This window comes from Talaromyces proteolyticus, assembly GCF_021365285.1.
Source record: "Talaromyces proteolyticus strain PMI_201 chromosome Unknown BGW36scaffold_6, whole genome shotgun sequence".
NCBI classification, from domain to species: domain Eukaryota; kingdom Fungi; phylum Ascomycota; class Eurotiomycetes; order Eurotiales; family Trichocomaceae; genus Talaromyces; species Talaromyces proteolyticus.
This window is the reverse complement of record NW_025764282.1, coordinates 806572-822648: the sequence shown is the minus strand read 5'-3', so window position 1 is coordinate 822648 and position 16077 is coordinate 806572. Positions and strand designations below refer to the sequence as shown.

At 48.3% G+C, this 16077-nt stretch overlaps 6 protein-coding genes across 6 annotated transcripts; 5 read left to right on the top strand and 1 right to left on the bottom strand.

Annotated features, from left to right (window-relative positions):
• Nucleotides 1-395: 395 nt before the first annotated feature.
• BGW36DRAFT_165771 (putative succinyl-CoA synthetase subunit alpha) lies at nt 396-3782 on the top strand. Its single transcript, XM_046209607.1, has 10 exons — nt 396-975; nt 1028-1035; nt 1089-1202; nt 1261-1404; nt 1453-1835; nt 1891-2101; nt 2158-2774; nt 2836-2867; nt 2923-3215; nt 3274-3782. The coding sequence occupies exons 1-10, from the start codon at nt 798-800 to the stop codon at nt 3361-3363; spliced, it is 2070 nt and encodes a 689-aa protein (XP_046072030.1). The 5' UTR covers nt 396-797; the 3' UTR covers nt 3364-3782.
• Nucleotides 3783-4050: 268 nt separating this feature from the next.
• BGW36DRAFT_378457 (thioesterase family protein) lies at nt 4051-5135 on the top strand. The gene is made up of 2 exons (XM_046216108.1): nt 4051-4864; nt 4916-5135. The coding sequence occupies exons 1-2, from the start codon at nt 4274-4276 to the stop codon at nt 4943-4945; spliced, it is 621 nt and encodes a 206-aa protein (XP_046072029.1). The 5' UTR covers nt 4051-4273; the 3' UTR covers nt 4946-5135.
• A 283-nt stretch (nt 5136-5418) lies between these two features.
• Nucleotides 5419-6818, top strand: BGW36DRAFT_295581 (vacuolar ATP synthase subunit C; the record flags this gene model as incomplete). The annotated part of the gene is made up of 5 exons (XM_046211194.1): nt 5419-5716; nt 5787-5881; nt 5942-6033; nt 6088-6580; nt 6627-6818. The coding sequence occupies 5 exons, from the start codon at nt 5419-5421 to the stop codon at nt 6816-6818; spliced, it is 1170 nt and encodes a 389-aa protein (XP_046072028.1).
• Nucleotides 6819-7032: 214 nt separating this feature from the next.
• On the bottom strand, nt 7033-7800 carry BGW36DRAFT_407381 (adenylylsulfate kinase; the record flags this gene model as incomplete). The annotated part of the gene is made up of 2 exons (XM_046219035.1): nt 7033-7657; nt 7793-7800. The coding sequence occupies 2 exons, from the start codon at nt 7798-7800 to the stop codon at nt 7033-7035; spliced, it is 633 nt and encodes a 210-aa protein (XP_046072027.1).
• Nucleotides 7801-8425: 625 nt separating this feature from the next.
• BGW36DRAFT_407380 (uncharacterized protein) lies at nt 8426-9746 on the top strand. Its single transcript, XM_046219034.1, has 2 exons — nt 8426-8577; nt 8640-9746. The coding sequence occupies exons 1-2, from the start codon at nt 8532-8534 to the stop codon at nt 9299-9301; spliced, it is 708 nt and encodes a 235-aa protein (XP_046072026.1). The 5' UTR covers nt 8426-8531; the 3' UTR covers nt 9302-9746.
• Nucleotides 9747-13955: 4209 nt separating this feature from the next.
• BGW36DRAFT_359125 (putative MFS multidrug transporter) lies at nt 13956-15837 on the top strand (the record flags this gene model as incomplete). Its single annotated transcript, XM_046214040.1, has 3 exons — nt 13956-15219; nt 15240-15482; nt 15530-15837. 3 exons carry the CDS (start codon nt 13956-13958, stop codon nt 15835-15837), a joined length of 1815 nt encoding a protein of 604 aa, XP_046072025.1.
• Nucleotides 15838-16077: the final 240 nt, after the last annotated feature.

Sequence of the window (16077 nt, the reverse complement as noted above, 5' to 3'; positions counted from 1 at the left end):
ATTCAGCGCATTAGCAAGGCTGGTAGAGCGGCATGACCGGGTGCGCAAACCTCTGGGCTCTTGGGAGGAATTACCAGCCATATCCAACCGGAGTGATATATATATGTAAAGGTATATATATATCAATAAGAGACGGAACTATACATATGTAGACGGTGCCTGGCTAGAGGGCTGCAGCTTATACTGTGTAGTAGTATATCATGGATGCGTCATTGATGATGATCAGATGGCCAGAAAACGACTAGTAGGCCCAACCCCGCCTTTTCCGGGGGTAGCCGCCTTGATTGGCTCGACAACACGATCCTATGTACATAATTAATCCCAGGTCGAGTGTCTACCCAATGCTTGGAAGCCCTCAGGGCACTCCGTGTGAGTCTAAGTGACCGTCAGGGAGAAAGATGACTCCTCCAGTGTGCATCATATAACTGGTCCCTTTTCTCGTTCATGCAATGAGCAGTGGGTTGTGCACTCGCGGCTATATGAAAGCCGAATTGCCGATTTATCTGTATGACGGAGATTCCTAGTTGTCCAATTTGATATTACCTAACTATGTTGCCTATATGCAAACACATTGCATTTATTCTGGTAATAAATAGAATGTTACGGCGCAGAATGTAGGTCGGAGCTCGCCCGACCCGAGTTCGGCTTCTTAGCGATACTCCGCACTTCTCCAACTACCTGACTGTGATGTTGATAACCAGTGAACCGATGCATTAATTACATCTCTTTTAGCGCGTTCTTTTTCCTTCTAATATTATCGTTTTTCTGGTGCCTTTGAGGTTCGGCAGGAAGACAGAATGACTGCCAGTATTTTGTCTACCCGACTGTCAAGAGTCAAATGTCGAACGACCTTTCCGCCGCAACTTCGCCCAATCTCTAGATTTTCTACATCTCCAAGAGTATCAGGCTATGAGGACACTTTGAAGAATCTCAAAATTGGTGCGCATACAAAGGTCTTGTACCAAGGATTTACCGGTTCGTTTATGCTTTTTACACTTTCCAATACCAAGCTAACGCTCAATAACAGGTCGTCAGGTATGGTCTCTTATGCGGTACATACTGGCGAAAACTAATATCTCAACAAAAAGGCAACTGCAAATGCCAAAGAGTCACTGGACTGGGGGACAAATATTGTTGGGGGTGTCAAGCCAGGCGTAGAAGGCGAGCATCTCGGCTTGCCGGTTTTTCCATCTGTACGAGCGGTAAGCTAAATACACAGCTGTCAAAATAACATCCAATTCATTTATCTTATGATTTTAGGCAAAAGAAAAAGTCAACCCAGATGCTTCCGCTATTTATGTGCCAGGAGGTCAGACTGCCCAAGCAATTGAGGAGGCTCTCGAGAACGAAATCCCTCTCGTCGTAGCTGTTGCGGAACATGTTCCCCTTCATGATATGCTACGGGTAGGTAGAATTAAAACAAATCTATTAAACACTGTCTAATTCTTTTAGATACACGCCATGCTCAAAACACAGTCGAAAACAAGACTTGTAGGCGCCAACTGCCCTGGTATTATATCTGCGGTAGGTAAGTGCCGTATCGGATTCCAGCCTCTGCCGTGCTTCTCCCCCGGCAGGATAGGTATCGTGGCCAAATCCGGTACGTTGAGTTATGAAACGGTTGCTTCTACGACAAGGGCTGGTCTGGGTCAAAGTCTATGTATCAGCATGGGAGGAGATGTCTTGGCTGGTACAACTTTTGTCGACGCCTTGAAAATCTTCGAGGACGATCCTGATACAGATGGAATTATGATTGTGGGTGAGGTAGGAGGCACTGCCGAGTTGGATGCGGCAGAGTGGATTAAGGATTACCATAAGAGAAACTCCAATCCCAAGTGAGCATTATGTATGATACCTAGACACGATGCTTGTTGGCTGATGCATCAAAAGACCGATCATGGCACTTCTAGGAGGATTGGAAGCTCCTCCCGGCCGAGTTATGGGGCATGCTGGGGCATGGGCAGCACCCGGCGAACCTGATGCGAAGGCCAAATACCAGGCGCTCGAGAAAGCCGGCGTGACTCTGGTGTCGCATCCTGAAAAGTTCGGGGCTGGAATGAAGGCTCTCCTTGGAGCTAGGAGGTATCGCTCGAATTTTTCAGTGTGTGAATAAATATATCCCCTACTTAGGCAAACTGCTAACCCACATGAATGTAGACGCTTCCCAAGTCAGCCAGTCAGCAGAGAGGCTTCCACACCATGAGACGGTTCAAAAATCCTGTTAACTCCCGAAGCTTTCAAGGGCAACGGTGTTCCCTATATATAAAGCAGCACCAAGCATTTGAAAAGCTCGAGAAATACACAATCAAAACGCAAGAAAAACCTGCGGGCCCGGAGGACTTCAACCTATCGATTACCGTCGATCGAACGTCACTGTCACCATGCATCACAGTTTCTTCTGTCTCTGCATCTCGTGGACCCTCTCTGAGAATCCCTTTCAATTACGAGAGGCCCGAGTTTTTCAACGAAAACAATACTATAATACACGATATTGGTTCCTTCCTTGCTATCCCGAAAGACTGCCATGGAGATCTGGGCATATATATTAATAGCCTCTATAACATCTTCAAAAAAAATGAGGCGTTTGCCCTCGAAACAAGAGCTTCACTCTCCGAGGAGGACGGAAAATTGAGAGTGCATGCAGCCCATTTTGGCTTTGATGATGCCGCTTTTAAAAGTTCTGACCGACAAAAAGAAGTGCATGCTTTACGTGATACCAGGGAGGAGGTCCCGGAGGAAGTTATTGCAGAGACAAAGGGGATTATTTACGTTAAGTATGCTCTCTATTCGCATATTCCAGTCTTGATTACAACTAACCGTTATTTTTACAATAAGACTCGCTGGTGAGGGAAGCATTGGGACTTTAGGTAAGAAAATTGCAAAGAAACGATGTCTACAGCTAACCATTCTAAATCCTGACAGTCAATGGCGCGGGTCTTGCGATGAATACGGTTGATGCACTTATATTGAAAGGGGGCTCCCCCGCCAATTTCCTCGATACCGGCGGCAAAGCAACCACGGAATCTGTGAAGTCGTCCTTTCGTATTCTTTGCTCGGATGCACGTGTCAAGACCATCTTTGTCAATATTTTTGGCGGCCTCACCAGGTGTGACATGATTGCTGAGGGCATCATCATGGCTTTCCGGGATTTGGACATGAAGGTACCAGTCGTGGTACGTTTGCGAGGCACCAATGAAGAAAAGGGCCAAAGGATGGTAAGACTATATTTCTCTAGTCTGATCGAGAACTAAATGAACTGATTATTGCTTCCAGATTGCTAATAGTGGACTCCCACTACACTCTTTTGACAGCTTCGACGACGCAGCAGACAAAGTCATCAGTCTTGCTAAAGGGGCGCTATAGACAAACAATGTAGATATTATGCAGATAGAATCTATACAGTATCTAATTTCATTGCAATATTTTAGCCAATATCTGTATGACGTCCGAAGAAAACTCGGGACTCGGAGCTCAGTAGGCTGCTACATTATTTTTGAGTTGCTATACCTCACTCACAACAGCCTCAGCACTAAGCACATCCTTTGTCGAGATGGTTCTATATACTAAAGACGAAGTAGATAAATCTTGTTGGGGATCTGATCTTGCCGAGGTACTTGCGAATAGCCGTTCCACCGGCCAGGCGTCATCACAGTAGTTTCTCATGAGTAAAAGTGGCCTACGGATTATTAATAATCCTGAGCAATGCACAACTTTCATTAATCTTTACGGCCGAAATTCAGAATGCAAATAGTGGCTGTTGCTCAGAAGAAGATCAAATGCTTCGGGAAGACTAATTATTGGCTGTAGTGGAGTCCCACGTTGACCAGCCGGCCCTTTTACTTGTTACGGACCAGAAAATACTTTTCCAATAACAATTGTCTACCCCTCCAAAAAAAAAAGCAAGACATCTGTCAGCGTCCCAACAGTCTTTTCGGCCTGTATGGTTCCCACCGTAGCCGTAGTCCGGGCTCTGCCTGGCTTGTATCGGCCTACAAAAGCGCCGCGGCCCGCTGTTAGTCGGGCTATCTTAAGATATGCTAGCGGACAACCCTCCATTACGCGATATTCGACTGGTAAGATTGATGACCCTCTTCTGCGTGCCACAGGAATTCAACCAACGCTCACATCGAATTGAGTAGCTGCCAGCCCTCCGCTCTCTGAAGCCTCGAAACCCCCGTCCAAACTACGCCGTGTTCTCGGGTTCACCTCGCTCGCTGTTGTCGCATTTGTTGCCGGTCTATCCGTCGCTCCTTTCCAAGCCAGCTCGAGGATAATGGCAGTCGGAATTCCCACAGACCAGGAAACGCTGGAGCTGTTCCAACCAGGAGACGAGCTCTCTCAAGAAATCGACAACTATATCAAGACGCACCCGCTGGCGGAGAAGCTGCGATCACAACCGGAATTCAGCGAATCCCGTCCACATCTGAAGATCCCAGAGACTACACGCGGGCGCATGCTGACGGGAGGCACACTTACGGGTCCCAATCGTATTGTCGTGCCGCCGTATGCATGGTCGGAGAAGTCTGGGAAGGAGATGGTATCCATCTCCTACCTCGGCTCTGAGCTGTGTGGACACCCAGGCATTGTTCACGGAGGGCTGCTGGCAACGATTCTAGACGAGGGTCTGGCCCGCTGCTGTATCCCGGCGTTGCCTAACGGTGTGGTGGTTACTGCAAATCTCAACATTGACTACAGACGACCGGTCGAGGCAGACAAGTATCTGGTCCTCCGAGCGACTACCGTCAAGGTTGAAGGTCGCAAGGCCTGGGTCGAGGGCCGCTTGGAGAGTCTGCCAGAGGGTGACGAGGAGCCTGTCGTATTCGTCGAGGCCAAGGGCCTGTTCGTCGAGCCAAAGTATGCGGCGGTAAGTTTGAATTCTTTCCTATCAGAGATGTGCTGTTCTAACACGGAGCAGAAAATTCCTTCTATTTTCAAGCCAACCTAATTTTGTGTTACGACCGGCGTTCTCGGGCTACATCTCGACGGTATTGACGCATGTTTGTTTATATTCTTCTTTCTCGGTATACAGACATTATTAGAGTACATAATCACCGGCGGCCATGTAGAGGCAGCTCGTTCATAATTATCAATTAGAAAGACTAGACGGTCGAAATACAAGTCCTGATAAAGACCAAGTATTTGGTATTATTTTTCTAATTTAATATTAAATATAATTATTACATATATGTATGTTGTTTGCAAGCATTATTATAGCAGAGTGGAGCCGGCCATCGCGCCAATCGCCGGCCAACCTCCAGTCGCAGCTCCAAGCTCCGTCTCTCTGCTCAACAACAGCACCCATACTCCTTCCACCACTCCCACTCTGTACCTCATGCCCGCCTCTTGAGCGCGGCAGCAGGCAATCTACCCTCCTCCTTTTTGCCGACCGAGCCTCTCAGAGCAACAAGGGAATCCAAAATGGCGAAGAATATCAAGTACCAGCTACTCTCCCTCCCCACCTCCATCGTCCCGTCCCACCACCACGATGATGCCTTGGAAACTATATCTACAACTGTTGGCCCCGATGGCTCTGTTTCCTCATTCCCGATCCCTGAATTCAAAATCGGAACGTTAGATGCTCTGGTGCAGCAGGCCGAGGAACTGGGCAAGTTGGAGGGGATCTGCCAGGCTGTGGTAGGCAAGGTGGGCGATGCGCTCAAAGGGATCCTCGCGAGCGATGAAGAACAGATACAGAGAATGAAGACGGTGAATGATAGTATGTCTGACTGGAAGCACTTTTGAGGTGGTATGGTAGGCGTGGTGGCTGGTGCTGACCGTTACTTTAGAGCCCGTTGACCAGTACCTGCGGACATTTCAGTGGAATAAAGTCAAGTACCGTGCGGACAGATCTATTGGTGAATTAATCGATCTCCTACATAAGGTATGAATACAAGAAATTTCTCTCGTTTAAGCAGTTTGCTGATGGGGGCCGCGAATCTAGGAAGCCGCCAGCATTGACAATGATATTCGCACCAAACACTCTCAGTATAATCAAGTCAAAAACACTCTATCGACATTACAGCGCAAGCAGACGTAAGTCCATTGGTTCAACTAGCAAGAGAGGGCATTCACTTATAAACAAACTAGCGGCAATCTGGCAACAAAATCACTAGCTTCAATTGTCGACCCACGACAACTTGTTCAGGAATCGGAATATTTGGAAACACATCTGGTTGCAGTTCCCTCGCAACAAGTTAAAGATTTTTTCAAGACTTATGAGACGATAGCACCCATGGTAGTTCCGCGCTCAGCGAACCTGGTTGCGTCGGACGACGAATTTAGTCTTTACGCTGTGACGACGTTCAAGAAACATAGTCAAGAGTTTGCCCACAAGGCCAGAGAACAGAAGTGGATACCGCGTGATTTCAAATACTCAGAAGGAGGCCGCGAGGCAGAAGCCAAGGAGGTCGAACGAGTTGGAGGTGACGAGCGCAAACTATGGGGCGAGACTCTTCGACTCGGTCGGACTGGCTGGAGCGAGGCGGTCATGGTTTGGATCCACGTCCTTGTTCTGAGGGTTTTTGTCGAGACTGCCCTCCGATATGGTCTGCCATTGGACTTTGTGTCTGCTATTGTTCGGGTACGCTTCCTCCACATTTCTAACGGCTTGCACTAATTTTATGTAGGCAACACCAAGAGGTGCTGAAAGAGCGAAGAAGAACCTCGATGATAAATACAACTATCTCGCTGGTAATGCCTTTGGCCGAGATAAAAAGGGTCGGGTCAAGAAAGACGACCCTAATGAAATGCAAGCTGCAGGAGAAGGTACTGGAGCGGAATACACTGCATATGTGTACTATGAGTTTGAATTTGAGTGATACATAACATGTCTATATTGCGCGTTACGTGCTGTGCTATACTGTACTTGAACCAGACACTCAGCTTGCTATCATTTGTCTTGGTAGATCAATTGATATCAACGATATCAACGATACTGGCTGCTGTTTGGCATGCTGGCTGAATCTATTTATTCAATCATCAAATCATGCATAGACTCATAATACGGGAAATATTGAAATAGCCAGGAAGCCTCTACTTCTTGGGAGGCAGGTATCCCTTCGAATCCAGGTAAGCAATGATCTGAGCCACAGCCTCCTTGACGGGGATATCATGGTTCTTGATATGCACCTCCGGGTTGACAGGGGCCTCATACGGCGCACTAATGCCTGTAAACTCCTTAATCACCCCCTCCCTCGCTTTCTTGTACAGCCCCTTTGGATCTCTCTGCTCCGCAACCTCGACGGGGACATCCACATAAACCTCCACAAACGGCAAGCCCGTCTCTTCACCCGGCGTCGGCACCTCATGCAACTGACGAGCGGTGTCCCTATCCGCGCGATACGGGGAGATGAAAGAGGTGATAGAGATAGAGGCGCTATCAGCGAACAGTTTCGCAACCTCGGCGATTCGTCGGATATTTTCGTTGCGGTCTTTTTCGCTGAAGCCTAGGTCTTTGTTCAGTCCGAACCGGATGTTGTCGCCATCAAGCCGATAGGCGTGCACGCCACGTTCACTGAGGAGTTGGTGCTCGAGTTCCACGGCAATCGTCGATTTACCTGACGCCGACAGCCCCGTTAGCCAGATTGTGAGGCCTTGCTGGTTGCGAAGTGTGGAGCGCTCGGTGCGCGTGAGCGCCGCGGCGTGGAAAGTAATGTTTCTAGGACGGTTAGTTCAATATAATGCTGAAAAGTGCTGCAGCAGTTAAATGGAAGTATGGATTTGGCTTGGAGAACGAGAATCTTGTATTCGCGGGGAGAAGTGAAGGAATGCGGAGGAGGGGTACATAACGTACGTAGCCATTTTTCTTCTGATATCTAATTAAAGAAGTTTTCCAAAAGATAAAAGAGTATACCAAAGGACAAAGAAGAATTGAGATTCGTCAGAAAACGAAATGGGGTATCAATTGCAAAAAGAAAAGAGCCAACCTGGTTTCACCGCGGAACAGTCGAGGAGTCACTTGAGTGGGGGTTTGAAAAAGTAGGATTGATGTTGGCGTAAGTGAGTGGAGATCACGTCAAACCGCAACAAATAGGCATTGGCCGCAGATAAGTGTGCTAAGTTACGTGTAGAACCTTTTCTACATTTGGTTTGTTTTATGATTATCAAGCTGTTTCATTTCTGAATATTAGATTAGATTAGATTCTTAGTCTCTTAGCATCATTAAGATATTTTATACTTTCACCTTCAAAGCAATGACATTGTTACTTAATAACTTTATATTGTTATAATATTTAATCTTTGACTCACTTAGATCTCACTCTATGCATCTCTTTCATCTATGCTTCAAAGATTTGTGACTGCACATTGCTAAGAATGGAGTGGTATAGAATGATACAAGGAAAGCAGAAGGTGTCGTCGTTTAGGACATTATATTATTCACTTATTGCTACTTAATTAAATGTTCACGCAATCACTTCACTATTAGCAGAGCTTTAACGATTTCCTAAGAACGATCTAATCTCATTCTACTTCTTCCCAGAAAATACACACTTCAACTTACAGACAGCCGACATCTCCGAGGCAACCTCAGCATGGCGAACTTCAGAGACTTATTCAAAACAATGAAAAGCGAATCAGGTGTTTATTCGATCTCCATTTTCTGCTTCTGTGTTTGCAATGTTAACCAATCCTTCATATAGATCGTTCTAGGAAGAACGATTTCCCTTGGAGCGACAAGTTAAGGTGCCTATCCCTCACCAAGTCATGCCTTGAAGAGAAGAACGAGGTGTCGACGAGACACATTAAGACGACAACAGAAAGCATACAGACAAATTATCATCTGATTTCCAGTCCCATTATCAATGCCCTTCATGAGCTGAAAAAGCGCAAAGATAATAGAAAGACCAAAACCACTTTCACAAATGCTCCAGGGGAGAACAGTCTGAAGGCAAAATGTGGAATCCTAGCTGCATATTGGATCGTAATACAGGCCCTGGCTTCGTCAGGGAATCGAGTGGTTCATAGACGCAGCGATTCCCCAAATGTCCCTTCAAATGCCTCTGAAAGTGTTCCTGCCACAGAAATCCCAGGTTCTCAGTCAGAAAAGACTGCCCCAGGCAATCCGAGCCCCACTACACAGACAAGACAGAACGATGCAACATTGTTTGACCACGATTATGAAGCTAGTAGTGCCTCAGGACAGGCCATGGAACAGTCCGAGTCAAGCCTTCATGAGCCAAACCACGTTGCGATGAACAACAATTGCTTCACAGTGACAGGGTCTCCTATGCCTGATCCATTTGACGACGACGACAGCCCAATTCCTGATGAATATAGACGGTATGGATCGGACTTGCCCTAAGATCCAGCGGAAGGAAGATCTCCATAGAGTTATGATACGCCGTATAAAGGGTGTTGAATACCTCCCGTCGAGCCTATCACAGATGGTGAGTTGAGAATCGGCGATGTTCGTGAATGTATATTTGAATTCATCCAAGATGGTTGAATGGAAAAGCCAGAGTTAAAGAAATCGTACTCCTATGAATACAAACACATCAAAATTACTACCTCATAGTTCTGATCAAAGAGGCGCTTGGTCTGCGACCGCACGCACTGAATTGCACCCAGGATGCGGATTAACCGTAGTGGTCACGACCCCACGAAGAACTTATATTGTTGTTTGAATGTGGAATAAAGGCGTTTCGAGTTGATGATAGATTGCTGAGATGGATATGTTGATTGTGAAGCCTGGTTCTTTCGTTTCAAAGTCGAATATGATAATTGTCGCTGGATTATGCGTTAGTTTCATTTCAAGAATTCAAAATCGTTGCTCGAACAAGAAATACCTGACAAATAGTGCCCCAAATTATTTATCATGATGAGGCGATGTAATGAGGGTTGTAGAAACGTAGCAGACACGTGCTCGCTCCTGCCTTGCGGTTACGTACCTTTGGCGTCGCCAGCAGAGAGAGTTACGAGGAAGGCACCAGCCGAGCACCTCACACTGTGACAGAACAAACACAAATTCATGTCTATTCTTACTCTACTCTACTCTGCGCCTACTTTGCTTCTTCTCCTACAGATGAGCTGACACAAAAATACGACGATCATATCGTGGCGACAATACTTCTCCCTCCTTGCTTAAGATAAGGAAAGTAATATTCAGCCTCGCGTGGCTTTCACATTCATGTCCAGCTTTTGTCCGAATCAACACATGGTGCTGCTACATTCTTATCGAACTTTATCGGCAGCTCAGCAAGCGCAGGAGTATTGGCATCCCTTGCGGGCGTAAGGGCCCATCCTCTTCACGGCGATGCATCATACCGGGGTTTCAGGATGAGATTGGCACGTCTGTAGGGAGTACTTCATACACAAGCATAATCTGATATGAAAGAGTGGCTGAATCTTTCTAGAAATTTGGGTTCGCGCTGTCGGCCTTGGGGAGCATTACGTGAAATGTATCCGGGATCAACTCCGGATATGGGTCCTCGCTCAGGTCGCATTGAATGCTGCGCACTGATGCTCCATATCTCGGAGTAGGTGCATGCACTGGCACATGTTGCATTATTGCTACCGGCCAGCCGTTTAACCTGTGGCTTGAGGTCACAGTACCCATACAGATAGTTGAGATGGGGACTGCGCTGGATGCGGGCGTGCTACAGGAGACGGAATGTAACCTTCCCCAGACCAGTTGACAGACTATTCTCTCTGGCAAACCTTAAAAATAATCAAGAATTAAGACCTGAACAGTGTGAAAATTTCAGACCTTGCGACGCGCGTATGCACCTGGCAGTCTGAGTTTCGCCCCGACCCAGCAGTGTCTAGTTCACAAGTGGCTGGCATTAGTCTTTGGTTAGTCTTTTTTGCCCTCAAACCCCAGATCATAATTAGATGTCGATCATCCAGAAAATCAACGCGAAAAAAGCCGCCCACGCCATTGCCCGTCGCTTTGCTAGGCAGATCAGACTAGCTGGATTGGCCTTAGTCCCGAGTAGGTGCACGGGAGACTGAAAATCATCATTGATACATCGGTCGTCGGTCAGCTTTTCAGCCCCAAAGATGAAGATCGTTATTCGATTGTCCAGCACAGCATGCTAGTACGGATAAACGCGCAGACAATAATAGGGGGTGATAATAATAGGATTGCACAGGCACGAGAGAGGTTACTTGATCTGGCATAGAATAGGGGAAGTGATTGATGCGATACGTAATGTAATGTTGCTTCGTACGCGAAGGATGATCGACGAGTTCCTTCAGGCCTTGGCATGGCCAACCATATGGTCAAATTCGTCTGAAGTTGGCAAACGGTGAAGGTATAATCATTCGATGCATGGCTGTCATGTTCCTCGAGGGCTAAAATGAAACAGCAAGCGGGATTTCTGAGAGATTTATGTATCTGCATCGATGCCTGTACGACGGTCAGACTGCCAGATCGATAGCTCGGTCGATCCTATTGGAATGACAGTAGTCAAGTTGGGGAATCCTCCGAGAAATAGAAGAACAAAGGAAAATTCCAGCTTGAATAAGCCGAGTTGACCCGTTGGAAGGCTACTTGAGCGTTACACAGTGATCTGCAGTAATTGGATACGGGCTACCCCAGATGCACGCATCGTGGCGAATCCTTCAGCTTTCCTGCATGTTTCCTTTCTGTCGCTGTTAGGAGACATTTTCTGCGTACGAATGTGGTATTTGTCGCTGGATGAAGTTAACCCCCAACAACGACTTGGGCTAGGAAATAATGTCCATCACCCCAGATTGCTCTCCACGGATCGTCGCCACATGCCATGCGCGAGACGTGCGACACTGTCCGACTGGCAGGCGCAGATGGCGAGAATTCCTTGCGTGTCACCCATATGGATCGGTGAAACGCAGGCTCCTGATAGGGCAGAGCCAATGGCATGCTGACGGTTAAGCTTTTGCGTGTTTACTGAGGATTCGCAAGGGATGATGGAAAGACTCCTTACTCAGATACTTGGTTACACCTCAATTTTACAGTACATCTCGGTCCATACGTGCCCAACAACAACCAGCCATGGCCACATCGGGTGAATTTCCGAATGAGCTTGTACGCGAATTCGGCCATGGTATGGCGGCTGGCAAAGGCGCAACGACTTGTCCAGATCGTAAGGGATCCGCGGGAGGCAGTGTAGGCAGACAGGTCGTGACCGGGGCGGAATTGCTCCAGAGCCTGCTAGTTGTTTCCCCGTGGGTTCTCCATGTTGTTGTCGCGGCATTTCCCTGGTTACAAGCTTACAAGTTTACAAGCGCACAAGTGTACAAGCGTCGTTGGCTAGGGAATTTTTTTTCATTCGCTCTTGGCACACCAGAGAAGCTGCGGCCCATAAATTTTGCTACTTGATGATGCGGAACCGAGATTCATATATTCATATTTCTTTGTCTTGTAATATTGCATAGCAGCGAACCGTGTTGATTATCATGATGATTATAATGCTGGAACGGAAACTGCCCGACCTGGGGCGTAATCACAATGACGTCCTGAAGCGCTCAAAACAAGCTTACACTGGAGGCTGGGCTCCATCTTAAGAGGCTTGCTAAGAACTAATGTACTCCGCTGTTACACGCTGTATTGTCACGCGATTACCCAGCATCGTATTCGAATATTGGCGTCGGAAGGCCGGATCGCCCTTGGACTCAATTACGTTGAATCATAAAAGTATAATTTCCAACAATGGCCCCTCCAAGTCAGTTCAAAACAACAATAAGAATGTGGATTAATAACAATATTAATAATAATAATGTTGTTGTAGAAGCCGAAAAACTCTGCAGTGGGTCGACGACGCCACGCGGATGGGGGGACTGGGGAGGGATGCCTCTTCCGTCATGATTGCCCTGCTAGTCCCTTATTCCAGCGGACAAGCCGAGCGTTCGGGCTGCCGAGCCTAAGGCCAGTTGCCGTGGAGCCCGGCCATCATACCATCCATGCCTACGTGCGACAACACAGAAGCATGGCATGATCGGAAGAGGGTGTGTACTGGGCCGGGGCAACCGCTGGCTGATTGGCCGGGCTCATTCTCATGTTCGCAGACCGGAAAGAGCACGAGAAGAGCAGGCGCGCTGCTTGCGGGCGTGGATGCGATGAGGCCAGACCAAAGCGGCGTGATTTTCGAGCTGGTGGGGGCATGCGGGTCCACGGCCGACGATAACGCTGAACAGCGTCATCGCCGTACCGTGCCTGTATTACGGCGGTCCACTAGGTCCCTACAGCCCCGTGCACGCCCTGGCTGGGCAGGGACAGCCGGTAATAACAGTACGGTTACGGTACGGTAACCGTCACGGTCACGGTGCCAGAGGCGGCGGATCCCACAACGTTGATGTCCTGGAGGCTTGGTGCCTCGTTGGAGAGCAGCTTGCTGGGGCCCCAGCCGGCCTTGTCCAGTGCTGTACCTCGTTGCATGCACCCAGACACCATATATGAGCCGCTCCACCCCCCGTCATCGCATCGTCTCTCCTCGTCTCCCATTCTGCCAACAATTCTCCTATCCTCCCTTCATCTAACCACAGTCAGATACATAGGTAGTAGTAGATCAGTCTGGCTGTCTGGTGCAAACAGCACACACCCAGCAAACAGTCGGCCTGTTGAGCCTCTTCGCTGCTGCCCACGTGCCTGAGCCTGAGGTGTGTATACCTCCCCATGCCTCTGCTCCAGTCGTGCCTGCCCTGTTCCACCTCCCTCGCACTCCGTTCCTGCCTGTTTTGTCACGCCCCCCACCAGCCGCCCTGAACCTCAATACGACCGCTCCAGTCGTCCTCTGCTGCCTTTTCTTCTTCGCCACTCCGTCATTCACAGCTGTCTCACGCTCACTGTCTCGCACAGTCCCTTTCACGCTTCCTTTCACCCCCTGCAAACTGCTGAATCCTTCGTCTCTTATCTTCTCTGCACACAATCAATCTGCCTGCATCCTCTTTGTGCTTAAGCCTTCTTCTGACGATCCCTCTAGTCTTTTTCATACTTGTGCTTCTGAATTCCTTTCAGTTGTGGAAAGTTGTTCCTCAGAATGGCTGCTGCTTCTGATCTTGATCTGGAGCCCGCTCCCAAGACAGTAGCTGTGACTGCTGACGATGAGAAGATTCTCGACTCTGAAGGCTCCTCAGCCACTCAGGATGTGAACGCTCTTCCAGACACTGAGGGTGGCCGCCCTGGCCGCCACGCTCACTATGGCGAGACTACTACTCACAAGCTTGAGGCCACTGTCACTCAGGACAAGCAGGAGCTGACCGAAGAAGAATGCTACGATAAGCTCGGTTACTCTTTTCCCGAGTACAAAAAGTGGACCATTTTGACCGTCATTTTTATCGTGCAAATTTCCATGAACTTCAACACCAGTCTCTATTCCAACGCTCTCGATGGAATTTCCGAAGAATTCGGCGTCTCCCTTCAGGCTGCTCGCTGTGGTGCCATGATCTTCCTGGTTCTCTATGCCTTTGGTTGCGAATTGTGGGCACCCTGGAGCGAGGAACTGGGCCGCAGGCCAATCCTCCAAGCTAGCTTGTTTCTCGTCAATGTTTTCCAGCTTCCTGTTGCCTTGTCCAAGAACTTTGCGACCATCATGGTTGGTCGTGCTCTCGGTGGTCTTTCATCTGCTGGCGGTTCTGTTACTCTCGGCATGATTGCTGATATGTGGGAGTCCGATACTCAACAATATGCCGTCGCCTATGTCGTCTTTTCTTCCGTCGGTGGTTCAGTCTTGGGCCCTGTAGTCGGTGGTTTCTGCCAGCAGTATCTCCACTGGCGCTGGTGCATCTGGATTCAGCTTATCTTCGGAGGCGCCGTGCAAATTCTGCACTTTTTCTTAGTCCCTGAAACTCGTTCCACCATCATGATGGACAAAATTGCCAAGAAGATGCGTGAGAGCGGTGAAAATACTAACATCTACGGCCCCAACGAACTCACTTCATTCCGCGAGCGATTTTCCGCCAAGGAAATCATCCTGACCTGGATTCGTCCATTCCGCATGTTCCTTACTGAGCCTATTGTCTTGACTCTTTCTCTGCTGAGCGGTTTCAGCGATGCCCTCATCTTCATGTTCATCCAATCTTTCTCTCTTGTGTATAATCAGTGGGGCTTCGACGACGTCGCCTTGGGCTTGTCCTTTATTCCCATCCTGGTTGGTTACTTCATTGCCTGGTTCTCCTTCTTCCCCGCAATCAAGCGCAACATTAAGGAGCGACGGGAGAAGCCCGATGATGAGGTTGCACAGTATGAGTCTCGTCTATGGTGGTTGTTATACACTGCCCCGTGCTTGCCTATTGGCCTCATTGGTTTCGCTTGGACCGCTCAGGGTCCTCCCTTCATTGGATCGGCACCATGATTTTCTCTGCAATTGTCGGTATTGCCAACTACGCGATTTACATGGCTACCATTGATTATATGATTTGCGCTTATGGTCCTTACTCTGCTTCTGCCACTGGTGGAAACGGTTGGTCTCGTGATTTCCTCGCTGGCGTTCTCACCATCCCCGCCACGCCCTTCATGCAGAATATTGGTGGAAGGTATCACATCGAATATGCTTGTACCATTCTTTGTAAGTTCAACCAAATCTCTTGGCTTGATATCCACTAACATATGCAGTCTGTATCTCCTTCATGCTAGTGGTTGCAGTCTATGTCATCTACTGGAAGGGACCGGTTTTACGCAAAAGATCACCTTTCGCCCAGCAGCTGTCCGATGCTCGTGCCGAGATTGACACCCATGGACGTCGCCTTTCTCGCCTCCCGACTGGGTCTCGGGCCAACTCCTTTGCTCGTTCCCAGCAAAACCTCCGTGTTCGCCAGACCTTGGGTAGTCGCCAGAACAGCACCTACGGTTCTCGTGCCAACTCTCGCGTGAATTCTCGTGCCAACTCGCGCCGCAACTCTTTAGCCATAGCTGAGGATTAGATCATTACTCTGATCGATACGTGAACTCACGTAACAATCTTATCTTCTCTGAGCTGTACCCCGATCAAATTCTCTCCCGAGACGCCTTTATCAGGCGATGGGCGTACCATTCGTTGATACCCATTTTTCTCCAGTGTTTTTATTATGCATGCCTAGCGATCTCTTCTCATTTTGCTATGCATGGATGGGCTGGCCTGTACTCAAATAGTGCTTGTTTCCTATGCGCATTTACTAATAAAC